General features: G+C 33.5%; 1 protein-coding gene across 1 annotated transcript; it reads right to left on the bottom strand.

The window, feature by feature from the left end:
• LOC149487302 (ecdysteroid-regulated 16 kDa protein-like) lies at window positions 1–8413 on the bottom strand. Its single transcript, XM_089697593.1, has 4 exons — window positions 8254–8413; window positions 2587–2700; window positions 1426–1544; window positions 1–534 (listed from the first exon to the last, which is right to left on the bottom strand). The coding sequence occupies exons 1-4, from the start codon at window positions 8318–8320 to the stop codon at window positions 397–399; spliced, it is 438 nt and encodes a 145-aa protein (XP_089553719.1). The 5' UTR covers window positions 8321–8413; the 3' UTR covers window positions 1–396.
• Window positions 8414–14944: the final 6531 nt, after the last annotated feature.

Raw genomic sequence — 14944 nt, 5'->3', positions numbered from 1 at the left:
ATTAAATAATTAAATTTTATTCAAACTATTCATAAAGTATTGTACAACTTTGGTGAAATTAAGGCAAGACTTTTAAATGTTAACCATAAAACTTCTTGCTTACACCTTTAATTATATACCTATTTTATAAAACCTTTTTGTATTATATTTAAAACACATGTATAAAATATTGCCTCAATAAAAAATCCACTTAAAAACTGCCGATGTTGCTAGCTCAGGGAATATTATGTTATATTATTATTGTAACACTATGAAAACTAAAACAAGAATGGTAGTAAGCAGATAACAATTATTAAGAAGCGTTCAATGGTAACTTAATTTAAGAATTTACGTATAATTAAATTGTGATTCTCAAACAGTTTACAGATAATAAAATAACCTCTAAAAAGATAATATTTAATTGATTTTAGCGGGTATCATGATGCAGACTAAATCTCCTTCGTCGCTTTTCAATTCCCATTTGACATCAACTTTGACTTTTGGGTATGATTTCAATACTGGCAGCGTTGCCCTGTACGCCTGCTTTTCACCGCTCTGAAAAAAAAAAACAATTTGCTTATAAACGATCATTTGTACCTCTATGACACCCTCACTTATCTACACTAATATTATAAAGAGGAAAACTTTGTTTGATTGTAATGAATAGGCTCATAAACTACTGGACCGATTTTAAAAATTCTTTCACCATTCGAAAGCTACATTATCCACGAGTAACATAGGATAGGTTTTATCCCGGAAATTCCACGGGAACGGGAACTATGCGAGTTTTTCTTTGAAACCGCGGGCGGAGCCGTCGGCGGAAAGCTAGTAAGAATATAACTAAAAGTAGCTAGCGACTTCGGCCGAAAGGCAGAGGCAAAGTAGCTCCGTTACGACGTGAAAGAAAGGCAAACTAGTATTAGTAAAAAAGTCTGTAGTGAGAACTTATTTGCAATAGGTACTTGTGTAGCTATAGAAGGGGGAAAACCGGAAACTTAATTGAGATTATTATCGTTATAACTTTTTTAATGGGCTAATATTGCTCAGTTTTATAGCCAATAATGTATAATGATGTTTTATATAAATAGCGCTGGCCCAAAATAGTTTCAATTGATATAAACTATCTACTAGAAATACGTGTTTAATATTATATCTAAAGTGAAGACAGTCCCTTTAATTAAGCTGGTTTAAAACTGTTAATGTTGGTTACAATGTTTGCGTTTGATTAACAATTGTCCCTGTAAGTACGAGGTAGAGTTCATAATTTTGTTTTTATTTCAAGTCATGACACTAGGTAATAATATTTAGGAAAAGTTAGTTCACGACTTACTTTTATTGTAAATTCTGATATGTAAATTTTCAGTAATGCGAAATTTACATATTACGATAAATTTCAGCGACTAATATATAAGACTATAGTGTCTGTAAATATGTATAGGTTTATACCTTTATGGGGCAGGTTAGGCCCTCATCTTTGCAGGCATCCGGATTGGGCATGGGGAAGGGCACGGGCAGATTCATGATGACGCCGTGCACCACTGTGTCGATGGCTTTCACGTCCATATCTGAAAAGGCAGATTATAGGATGTTGTAAAAACATGTTAAAATTTAATAAATGACTAAATTGTTAAAATGGATCACGGTTTAAAAAATAAACCCAAAAAATGTAGTTATTTAAAATTAAGAAATTCGGTCGAATAAGTTTGCTGGTTTATGTTTAAACATATCAACATCGAATCTATATTAGAATGACACGATTATACTATTCTAATATAGTAATTTAATTATTGCTTATAAACAGTAAGCTGGCTGACCCACTTAACTTAAAACTTTGCTCTATTTTTGCTCGCTTTGAAAATTGCATTGCTATCGATCATAAATAGTGTGATTCTGCAGTACTTCTCGATACATAATATATCTAATACAAAAACAATCAAATTGAACAATCTATTTCCCGGGATACCTGTATAGATTTCGATTCGTTATCAGTAAAATATTTAAATTCTATGCTAATAGATAATATTATTTGTTGTACTTATTATTATGTACTAGCGGTCCGCCCCGGCTTCGCCCGTGGTACATATTTACGTTTTCTCTACATAAAAACCATCCTCGTACTTCAAGGAATATAATAGAAAAGAATTATCGAAAACGGTTCAGCCGTTCACACGTGATGCCATGACAACGCGAAACGGGTGCAGACCCGCCGCCTTTTTATAGCTCCCGCCGCGAAGCGCGTCGAACGCGGCAACTGATACACAAAAATAATCCTTATGGCTGCATGATTCTGTATTCACGCGCGATGACTTATAGCGTATTTCATGTATAACTTTGGTGTTTCTACACCGATTTACATGATTCTTTTACTATAACCTGCCCAGGAGTATGAAGAATAATTGTGCCAAATTTGGTTAAAATCCGTCGTGTACTTTTTGTTTCTATAACGAATATACAGACAGACAGACAGACAGACAGACAAAAATTTTACTGATTGCATTTTTGGCATCAGTAGCGATCCCTTATCACACCTTCATAGTTTTTTTTTAAATATATTTCATGTACAGAATTGGCCTCTCTACAGATTTATTATAAGTATAGATTACTTACTAGGTGTAAAGTCAATAGATATAGTTGCATTGGTGTTCCTCTTGAGCACGCACTCCTTCGCGTCCGGGGCGCAGCCCGTGATGCCCACATCCTGGACTGTAGCTAGCTTTGATCCTGGAAAGAAAATGGCCTTAAAATTAATGAATATATGGGTCTTATATGGGTTATTAGATAGGGAATATATTAGGAGGATTTTTGAGAATACAGTAAAAGTTCCTTATTCGCGCTTCCTTTATTCGCGTTTACACTATTCGCGGATTAAAAAAATGCGACCCAATTTCTATATTCGCGACTAAAAATTTTTTTATTCGCGGATTTAATAAGTACATACATAATAATAAAATTATTCCAATAGGTATCTAACCCAATATCCTTGTCAAATGGACTAATAAGAAAGTAAAATAGATCTTATTACAAGTTTGCCTAAAGTACATAATATTATTATGTTGTTAAATGATATCGACGAGGCCTTTGACACAAGCCGCCTTTGTCGCAAGCCGCCTTTGCCGCGATTGATGTTTTTGAGAATGTAAATAAAGTATAAACAGAATGGAAGCAACCTTATAACTCAATAAATAAAGTATATTTTTAAATGTAGTTCCGTTTATAGTAAAAGCTGCTTTGCGTGTTTTATTGTTTCGTCTTTCACATTCGTTACAAAAATTGTGTTCGAGTAACGTCTACTGCACTCTTCCTAGTTTATATTGTCAACTAAAAAAAATGAGAAACGAGTTTCGAGTCGAAACTCGTCGAAACTTTCGACACGAAAAAAATCTCAATCGTCACCTAGGAACGTATCCCCTATAATCTATACTAATATTATAAAGAGGAAAAGTTTGTAATTATGTAAGTATGTATGTATGTATGTATGTATGTATGGTTTTCACGCATAAACTACTGGACCGATTTCAAAAATTCTTTCACCATTAGAAAGTTGCATCTTCACTGAGCAACATAGGCTATATTGCATTTTCAAAAAAAATAGAGATCCTTACCAAAAATGCAATAATGTAACCCAAGGTGTAAAAAATTTCTTAATAAAAATGCTGTCATCGCGTGCGCTGCGGAATCTATTGAAGATAGAACAAAAAAATGTTCTACGGTATTATAGAAATGACACCTTGTATAAGTATCATACAACATACTTTAGGATCCCATTTAAGAAACACATTCACATGTTTTGAAAATGCTTTCTTTCACCCACTCATTCACTCAACCACCCACTCACTTAACCTACCGACTCACTCAACCCACCCACTCCCTCTACCCACCCACGCACGCTACCCATCCACTCACTCTACCCACCCACTCACACTACCCACTGACTCACACTACATACCCACTATCTCTACCCACTCACTCCCTCCCTCTACACACTCACTCACACTACCCACTCACTACTCTACCCACTCACACCTCTACCCACTCACGCATCTACCCACTCACTCACACTACCCACCCGCTCACACTACCCACTCACTCCCTCTACCCACCCACTCCCTCTACCCACTCACTCACACTACCCACCCACTCCCTCTACCCACTCACTCACACTACCTACCCACTCCCTCTACCCACTCACTCACAATACCCACCCATTCTATCCACCCGTTCACGCTAGCCACCCACTCACACTACCCACCCGCTCACACTACCCACTCACTCACTCTACCCACTCACTCCCTCCCTCTACACACTCACACTACCCACTCACTCCCTCTACCCACTCACACCTCTGCCCACCCACTCCATCTACCCACTCACTCACACTACCCACTCACTCCTCTACCCACTCCTCTACCCACTCACTCCTCTACCCACTCACTCCTCCACCCACTCACTCCTCCACCCACTCACTCCTCCACCCACTCACTCACTCTACCCACTCACTCTACCCAGCCACTCACTTACCCACTCATTCACCTGCGAATGCCCGACCGCCGACAGCGAGAAGTCCAGCAACGCGTCAACAGCAGCCGCATTGCCCAACGTACAAGCAACGTAAAGTACACTTTGGCCGCTCGTGTTGGCCTAATGCGTCACAATCGAGTCAAAATCAATGCTCATTTGATTTCCGTATAGTAAAACAAAATTTGGGAACTCTTATGACGGTGCATTTACATCAAACGAAAATAGAGCTAGATTAGAATTAGATAGATATCAGATATGTAATTAAAATTAGATAGCAAGAGCATTCTTTCATGATCTTTTGTGTAAACGAAGACTCGTATTCAGTGTTGTTCAGTATTAGAACATTGCAACAAGCTTGTTAATCCTGCTAGTTATTATATCACAAGTTAGAATGGATCAATATCTACAAGAAAGTCCGCGATACCTACGATATGTCCATCTTCAGTAGTTATGTTACTAAACTTTTTTACGTTTTCAAAGTAAATAGAAGTGCCGACAGTAATCAAACCATGTTATCCATACACATATATTAATCCTTATCCCATTAAATGATGTTTTATTATAGACTGTTTCAATACCAGCAAAATACTTTTTAAATTTAAAAAATTGAATATTCCATTCAAAAGATATAACGAATTTTTAAAAGTGTCAATCTACAGAAAATAGTAGGTATACTGTTTAATACAATGAGCAGGCGTAGTGCGGGACGGGGTGAAGGTGATTTTCATGTGATTAAAAATTAAACCTATAGTCCGACCTATAGTAGACTTTTCACTGTCACGATATCGCTATCTATTCTATGCGGGTGAAACCGCAGGGCATTACTAGTCCCATATAAATTACCATTCCGTATTCACGGTTTCTGTATTCGCGGCATATTGGAACATATACCCCGCGAATATGGAACTTTTACTGTATACTAAAACATACTATGTATGTACTTACTCTATTTCTATCTGTTTCTATGTGTGAGTACCTACTACTACATAATACTCACATATAGAAACAAATAAAATCATTTATATAAATAATAATAACAATTAAATTTAGTTGTTCCGAAAAGAGTATTAGATAAATAAACAAATAATATCAATTAGACGTAGAAATTACATTGATAAACTTTGTTTTATTATCGACTTGAGAAAATGCTTTGGGAAAGTCGGATAGAAAATAATAGCGAAGTTTGAAGATTAGATGCCATGTTAAATATGTAATGTATTATAATAGTAAATAAAATAATTTTCACGAAAAATGAAACGACTTGTAATTGTCATAAAAATAATCGGAATTAAGATCGAAATTGGTTTTTGAACGTTATAATATTACAATACCGTTTTACGCGGGAATTCTTTTATACAGTTTCGCGCCTCCTTTTTAGAATAATTTGCTATTCATAGCTTTCATTTAAAACAAAGCATTCAAAGAGGTAATTATTATATTAATCGGTTATTAAATTTCAGTTTATTTATTAATGTAGAAGAAGAATTATCATAAGTATAGACGAGTGTTCTCCAAAAGTTCATCTAAAAGATTTTTATTGAGAATCAATCGTTGAATAGATACTTTTTCCAGATTTTGTGTACTTAACATTGCTTATCTAATTATCTACCTATTATTTAAATAACATATTTAGATTATCTCGTGTATCTGAAAAATAATAATAACTGTGTAGAGATCAAACAATATTAAGCAATAAAATTAATGGTACATATTTGACTATTACGAGTAGTCAATTACTATTTGAAGAGAATGTTTGGTAAAAAATTGATCCATATTATGTACCATTTTCATTGATTCATTGTTTTCAACTCGGCTGGTATATTTTTTGTTAGTACCTATATCTATATGCATTTCCATTTCTCTCTGCTTTCCAAACCTATGACTATATTTTATAATCCATACTAATATTATAAATGCGAAAGTTACTCTGTCTGTCTGTCTGTTACTCAATCACGCCTAAACTACTGAACCAATTTTCATGAAATTTGGTATGGAGATATTTTGATACCCGAGAAAGGACATAGGCTACTTTTTATCCCGGGAAAATGACGCAATCCCGGAAATCCCACGGGAACGGGAACTATGCGGGTTTTTCTTTGACTGTGGGCGAAGCCGCGGGCGGAAACCTAGTTTATTATAAATACCTTATATATTATTTCTAAATAGATAACCTTTTTAGGAATGCCGATAACAAAAGATCGTGTACATTTATAATTAAGTTTTTAAATTGTACCTAATGATTAAATACTTCCCCACGTGCGTGAAGGAATTAAAACAATGTGCCTTATTTTACCTACGTGTTATATTACGAAATGATTAACACTGAAATGCAGGAATTTATATAAGTATTTCTTTACTCGTGTTCTTATGTACATTTGATTAGTTAATTTTAAATTATTAGTTATTAGTTAGTAGATTTAAAATTAATATTTTTCGGCTTCTTCGATATTGGGATAGGAAAAGCGTATTTATAATGTACTGATTATTGCAGCTAACTTACCGAGTGATGAAAAGCTAGTAAATTGATATCTAAGTACATATTATTTAATTTTGATTAAAAATTTTAAATTACATAACTATCAGGAATACGCTTGTAGGTAGGTAGTCAACATTAAATACCCTCATACTTTTTACTAAAACCTAAAAAACAAAAAAGAGACAAAGTAACAATAAAAGTTTTATTCAAGAGTATGTAACCCAATTTGATTTTATAAATTAATCAATACAACAACAATGACCAGTGATTACGCTTCCGATATGTAGCGGAACGTATAGTATTATATTATCTATGGCGAAACGAAAGATAAAGGTCAGTTTGGCAAACAATGAACTATGAAGCGCGACAAATTATATTATTGTTAGGAAATAAAATTTTAGGAACAAACACATGGGTAATAAAATAAAATAGTTTCCCATTGTAGCGTTGCGTACGCAGAATGACAGTGCAATTATGACAAACTTTATTTGAATTTGTTTTTCAATTTCGTAGGTTCGTAGATATTTGTTGTTAGATAAGCGTATTTCAAATTCCATAGACAGTAGACTAAAAGAATCTGCGCCCAGAATTTAAAATCATTTAAGATACCTACAAAAATTGCTAATATAGGTTTTTAACTTTTTAGTTTGCAAAACAAATTTTTCGTAGGTAATAACATAATAAGCTTGCAATTCGCAAAGCACCAATCCCACCTTCTATTTCCAAATTTTTACTCGCATGCACGTTTTCACGTTTTATTATTGCAATGGCTTTCTACCATTTTACCCATACAGAACATCCCTTAAAAAGGCTAGGTGCATAAGAAATAATTAAAACAAAAGAACATTCTGCTCTCCATACTCTACAATTTACAACAGAGTGTATGTGCGACACCAAGTCAGATACAGATTAAATAATAAACACAAACATTGCATATGTTATTATTATATCTTTGTTATCTCCCACTTGTATTATTTTTAGGGACATTGAACCTAAAATTAAATCTATTTACTTATCGAATGCTTTTTAATTGAGTAGATAATAAATCATACATACATATTTTTTGCTTGAATTATGAATTATTTGATTATAAAAGGTAATACAAAAGATATATATCTTGCATAAATACCACGCATTAGGCTAATTTAAACATTGTTAAATGACTCACACGGCACACCACTGAAATCATTCCTACTGCAGTTAGCAGTTAATATTTTGGAGCAATTTATCAATAATGCCAATTTAAATAAATTATTGTAGATATAAAACTTTTTACTCACCACAATCTTTATAAAACTTGGCGTGTGCACTGGACAGTAACACAGCTGTGAAAAAGTAAAACAACATTTTGTTTTATCTGTGGAAATTCGCGCGCTAACGAAATTGACGACTCGCGCGTTCGCGGCTAACTGACCGATCGGATGGGCTGAGTAATGCGACCTTATACTTCTTTATAATGCGTCCGCGCCGGTCAAAGAGTACGCACACATACGTATAGATATGAGAGGCAATTGTAGTATTGATTCATTCATGGATAAAAATAGTTTTGTCAACGAACTACGAGAGGTGACACTGTTGCAAGGTTTTCAGATTCTTGTTATTATTTAAATAAAATTATCCAGAATAACGATAAAAATATTCAATTATTAAATAATTCCCATACCCAGCTCTACATTCTTTAACGACATATATACTATGTAATTATTGAAAGTAACAATTATAATATGAAATAAAGTTATAATTTAGTAAAATAGTGAAGTATCTGTTGTAATAGTTTTAATAATCTATGTTGGACCGGAAGCGCGTTACAGCCGTGCAAATGTTTCAGGAAAATGGCGCGCACATGTTGCGAATAAACGATTATTGTTATTGTAATGTATTCAGATTGCTTGTTTACAAATACATTAAATTTGATAACATATGTATTAATTAATATTTTGGTTTATTATTTAAAAAGTTGATGCGGCATAATTTATAGATAAGATAATTTACGTAATCTATGTACCTGTGTGCTATTATATAGTAGGTAGGTATAGTAGGTAATAGAAATTAACCTTTTTCATTTGCCTATGTCACAGATTTGTAATTAGTTATTTAATAGGTAACCTACGTCTGCAAGTAAGCCTTTTAGGAGCCGAATCTTGCTAGATTTATATGTAAATTAAAATAAATTATGTTATCTTGATTTCTAGTTTCTTTTCATATTACTTACCTATACATTTGACCACAATTGATCTCATATTACGCACCATTGTCTGCGGTGGAGCAATAATATAAAGAATGAAAATAATAGCATAAGCATTCCTATATTTACTCTAGCTACATGTTATTTTACCTTATTAGATGCCGACAAAATGGTCACCAGAAATGATGATGCTGCTTACCTATAGAGTAGACAAAATAAAGAATTTTACTTGCAAATAATTACGTTTCGGGTCTTAACATAAGTTTATAAATAAAAATCGACCATGCATGACCTATGGAATTAAAGCTAAAAGCTATTAAGTAAGAAAACCGGTGTTTTAATCCAATTAAACGGCAAGTAAACTAGTATTAAAGTGTTACAGCTAAATGGCAATTTCCTAAGCTTTATTAAATAATTTCTTTTAGTGACAATTCACAGAATTTCGTGATACACCTACATGAGAGCACATTGCATTTATTTTGATGTCCAAATAAGGAGCAATAGCGATAAAGATACAAACACTTCTACTTAGATTTACATTTGGAACCTACATTATTTTTAATTATTGTGTGTTTTTATTAGAAGAACCCTTAAATAAATATTGGTTCATCTTCTTTTTTGGTTCTAAAAACTAGAGATTAAAATATGTAAAATTAATTTGTTAAAGCATATTAATTTTAATCCCAGCTATATATTTATGGTTAATCTGCAATTACAGACGTTTATTTGTAATTTAATGTTTGTCAGATCATTTATTTACAAATGCATTGTTTACACTACACCATTATTGATTGATCCATTAAAAACCAAGTTACAATATAATTAAAAATAACAACTATTACGATAACAAATAAGTGAAGTATATAACAAATATTTGTTTTTGGATATTGTAAAATCGATTAAATTGCAATATGTTGACTATTGATAATTACAATGTTGTTAATACACAGACGTTGAAGTACACTACAGGTTGAAAAAACAACAGTGTGAAAATTATGAAAGGCTACATTATGTGAACAATGATATAAAATACCTTAGTCTTAAAGAGACGTTATCATTTACAATACATTTTACAAGAGCTCTAGTAATCATCAGTTCAGGTAATTATTAAATTAATTTCGCTTGCAGTAAATAGTGGTATGTACTATGTACCTATTTGTCGTTGTTAGAATAATGATCTCACGTGTATATTTCCAGAGCTTTTAAAACATTTACATTTTACGATTTAGTTTGTTTTAAAGAATAATTGAAATTCCAAAGAAACAATTTGCTGTCCTGTAGAAATTGTCAAAAAGATTTATTTTCAAACTACGCAACGGATGTTGATGTGTTTTTTTTAATACATTGAGAAATTCTCGAAGAACGTATTAGTATATAATTATTAGGGATGTAACGATACCGATACCGATACCGATATATCGGCCGATATATCGGCAAGCCGATATATCGGTATCGCCGATAATAAATCAACCGATACCGATATTTTTTTATTAAATTCTTTCTTTTCTTTTATGTTTTTGCATTGTATTCATTCATATTGTTTTATTTCTGTTTCTGTAATAGTGTTAAGGAAGAGCGGAACCTCCTGACACAAGCATTTTATTTGCTTACTAGGAGTGTTCCAATCACAAATTTGTTTATGTAAAGGAAAGAAATAAATAATTTTGAATTTTTTTAATTTTTAACGTGATAACGTTTTTAAAATCGTTTTAGTCGGGTGACATGTTCATAAACTTGTGTCACACCAAAACCTCACGAGCGCGATCGCAGGTATAACGAGAGAGAGACGGACCGATCTCCCGTTTCATCTCGAGCGCTGCCACTGCATTATGTTATCACGTAAACATCTCGATCGTAAACCTACTTTACAAACAACCAATTTTTTTGATATCAAATAATTCAAAAACCCGCACCCAATGAACGATGCGGGAGGCCGCCCGCGCGTGCGCACTTTGTTTTCTGAAAAAACTCTACCAATAGTAAACTTTTATTAGATACTGATTGTATGTGTATTACTTAAAGTTTAACTGACTTCGTAAAATAATAATCTATACTTATAATAAATCTGTAGAGAGGCCAATTCTGTACATGAAATATATTTAAAAAAAACTATGAAGGGGTGATAAGGGATCGCTACTGATGCCAAAAATGCAATCAGTGAAATTTTTGTCTGTCTGTCTGTCTGTCTGTATATTCGCTATAGAAACAGAAACTACACGACGGATTTTAACCAAATTTGGCACAATTATTCTTCATACTCCTGGGCAGGTTATAGTAAAAGAATCATGTAAATCGGTGTAGAAACACCAAAGTTATACATGAAATACGCTATAAGTCATCGCGCGTGAATACAGAATCATGCAGCCATAAGGATTATTTTTGTGTATCAGTTGCCGCGTTCGACGCGCTTCGCGGCGGGAGCTATAAAAAGGCGGCGGGTCTGCACCCGTTTCGCACCAGGGTGAACCTTCAGTTCACCCCCACGTCCGCGTTAAAATGTAGAAGCCCTTCTGGCTAACATTGAGAGACACCACACAAAAAGAAAAAAAAAACACCCGTTTCGCGTTGTCATGGCATCACGTGTGAACGGCTGAACCGATTTCGATAATTCTTTTCTATTATATTCCTTGAAGTACGAGGATGGTTTTTATGTAGAGAAAACGTAAATATGTACCACGGGCGAAGCCGGGGCGGACCGCTAGTACTAAAATAAATGGTTTTGTTGTTTTTTGATTTGGCATTTTTATTTAAAAGAATACGATTAACAGTTGTCTCTGTTAAATGTTGGTAACTTTTTATGCATAATTCACTATTTATTTTTCTACCAAGCCATCGATATCGGTATCGGTATCGGTATCGCCGATACATTACTACAAATATCGGTATCGGTATCGTATCGGCAAAATCATGTATCGTTACATCCCTAATAATTATATAAGTCATAGACAAAGCCGATGAATCTGCAGGCGAAACGTTAATCGATACTAATATATAAAGCTAAAGAGTTTGTTTGTTTGAACGCGCTTATCTCAGGAACTACTGGTCCGATTTGAAAAATTATTTCGATGTTAGATAGCCCATTTATCGAGGAAGGCTATAGGCTATATATCATCACGCTAAAATCAACAGGAGCGGAGCAAAGCGGGTGAAACCGCGCGGCACACTTAGTTTTAAATATATGTATTTCTTAATTGCTATCGCTCCTAACTTGAGCCCCACATAACAGAGGAAGGGAACATTTCGCAGCTAATTGGTACAAACTTGGTGAGCCGAGTGTAATGCAAGTACATATATAATGTTGGCGCATTTTTAAATAAAATACTTACGAAAAATTAGGATTTGCTTGCTAGAAATGCAGATAGAAAAATGCATTTTTGCTGTTGATACATAAAGATAGAGTAAGCTTATTTTAATAATAAATTTAATAAAATTAAATTTAAATTTAATATAATTTTTAAAAAAAATTCTTATGAATGGTTACCAGTACTCGGATTCTTATAACCAAAGTATTTTTTAACATGACAGGCTTGAAACAATTTTAAATTCATTCAAAAAGTCGATTCTGGACTGCGCGTCGGCCGCTACTATTCAGTCAAAATTTGCTAGTTGCTTCGCTCCTTTCTAACCTTTTCTAACACTAAAAACCTAGAATAATAAGGAACTTTAAGTTTTTTATATGGCAATTTATAGCGGGCGTGATCACGACACAAGTTGAATGCAACATATTGTATTATGTAAGTTTAACATACTCATAGGTTATTATTTCAATTCTATAGTTCAACCACTCAAGACCTATAATCATTCTAAACAAAAAACATCTAAGTGACTAAGTAGTATTGCTATATTATATATTCACTCTACCAAGGGGTTTGTATAATTGTATATCTCCTAACTCAATTTTTACCTCGTAAGTACTTTTCATATAATATTAGGGGTCAATGCAAAGTGAAACCATTAAACGCATAATATTTATCTACGATAGTTCTGTGGACGGTTATTAACTGCTTAGTAAGTCCATAAATTTAACGCGTATTCGTAAAAATGTATTACAAGAGAGGTTGACCATGGATTTATGTTATGGAGGACATATTTTAAGATTTTTTCCCACACTTAGAGTAGAGTCTACGATAGACTAAAAGATAGAAATAATTAATTTCGACTGGTTGAACCACTTTTGATGATTCTTTGTTTATTTAATGGTAGTGTTTTCTGGTTCGTCCCATTAACATTTTGTCCAGACATGACCATTTTAAGGCGGTTTAGTTTTTCTATTAGATAATTATCGTTATACTTATATATAATTATAAATTATTATCGACTTATTCATACTATATCAACTGACAGAAAAAGCGCAACAGTATCTGTATGTGTTTGGAAAACTTGTCAATAGAAAAACAAAGTTAAAATATCGTATGTCTTAGTAATACATGGTGAATGTAAATAATGGTCACCCTAACTTAACATTAACTTAGCGGCTACTAGCTTGCTTACTGTGTAATAAACAGGGGGTTGTTTTCTTAGGATTAGCGCCCCTTTATAGATTGTATCTATTTAATAGCGTGCACTAACACCTTATTACTATATACTTCTTGTCTATAAACTATACAACTCTGTAACGTGTTTTATTAAATGCAAGCGCAAGTTTTTAATATACAATTGCTATAAATCTTGATTGTCTACTGTTTTTCAGTCTTTTCTTGGTAGAATGCAAATTTCAGAAGTAAATGCTTCTAAGTAGGGATGTAACGATACCGATACAGATACCGATATATCGGCCGATATATCGGCAAGCCGATATATCGGTATCGCCGATAATAAATCAACCGATACCGATATTTTTTTATTAAATTCTTTCTTTTCTTTTATGTTTTTGCATTGTATTCATTCATATTGTATTATTTCTGTTTCTGTAATAGTGTTAAGGAAGAGCGGAACCTCCTGACACAAGCATTTTATTTGCTTACTAGGAGTGTTCCAATCACAAATTTGTTTATGTAAAGGAAAGAAAAAGATAATTTTGAATTTTTTTAATTTTTAACGTGATAACGTTTTTAAAATCGTTTTAGTCGGGTGACATGTTCATAAACTTGTGTCACACCAAAACCTCACGAGCGCGATCGCAGGTATAACGAGAGAGAGACGGACCGATCTCCCGTTTCATCTCGAGCGCTGCCACTGCATTATGTTATCACGTAAACATCTCGATCGTAAACCTACTTTACAAACAACCAATTTTTTTGATATCAAATAATTCAAAAAATCCGCGCCCAATGAACGATGCGGGAGGCCGCCCGCGCGTGCGCACTTTGTTTTCTGAAAAAACTCTACCAATACTGCCGTCCTTTAACTAAAAAGCCGTTAACCCTCAAATGGTCAATTTTCAGTTTTAAATGTAGGGTGATAGAGTTCAGAATTCTCTATCTTTCTGTCTAAGAATCATTAATAGTTATAAATATATGAAAATATTGTAAGCCGTTAAGTAACACAATTTTCAGCGATTCCATAACTTGAAAGCGTCTAACCAACACTACTTCGCTAAATTTCCTTTAAAGTACCTTAACCGCCAGATTTAATAATTATTTTTTAGCTTTTTACTTGACTAAAAGTACGTTATCAGATTATACTTGACTATAGGGACGCAAAAGGACTATAACTGCTTTATGATAACTATGCTTTCATATAACGATTCCAATGGAAATCCTTACCTTATTTGCAGTTACTCGCCCTTAACGCTTTTTTAGTTAAGTAATTTTATTTAGGAAAAATTCTAATAACACTTTTTTGCT

This window comes from Colias philodice, chromosome 7 (genome assembly GCF_061535455.1).
Source record: "Colias philodice isolate Cphi_HAF_F1 chromosome 7, ilColPhil1 Martin Lab GWU primary, whole genome shotgun sequence".
Lineage (NCBI taxonomy): Eukaryota > Metazoa > Arthropoda > Insecta > Lepidoptera > Pieridae > Colias > Colias philodice.
Note: the sequence above shows the minus strand (reverse complement) of the source record. Positions and strands in the feature narration are given on the sequence as shown.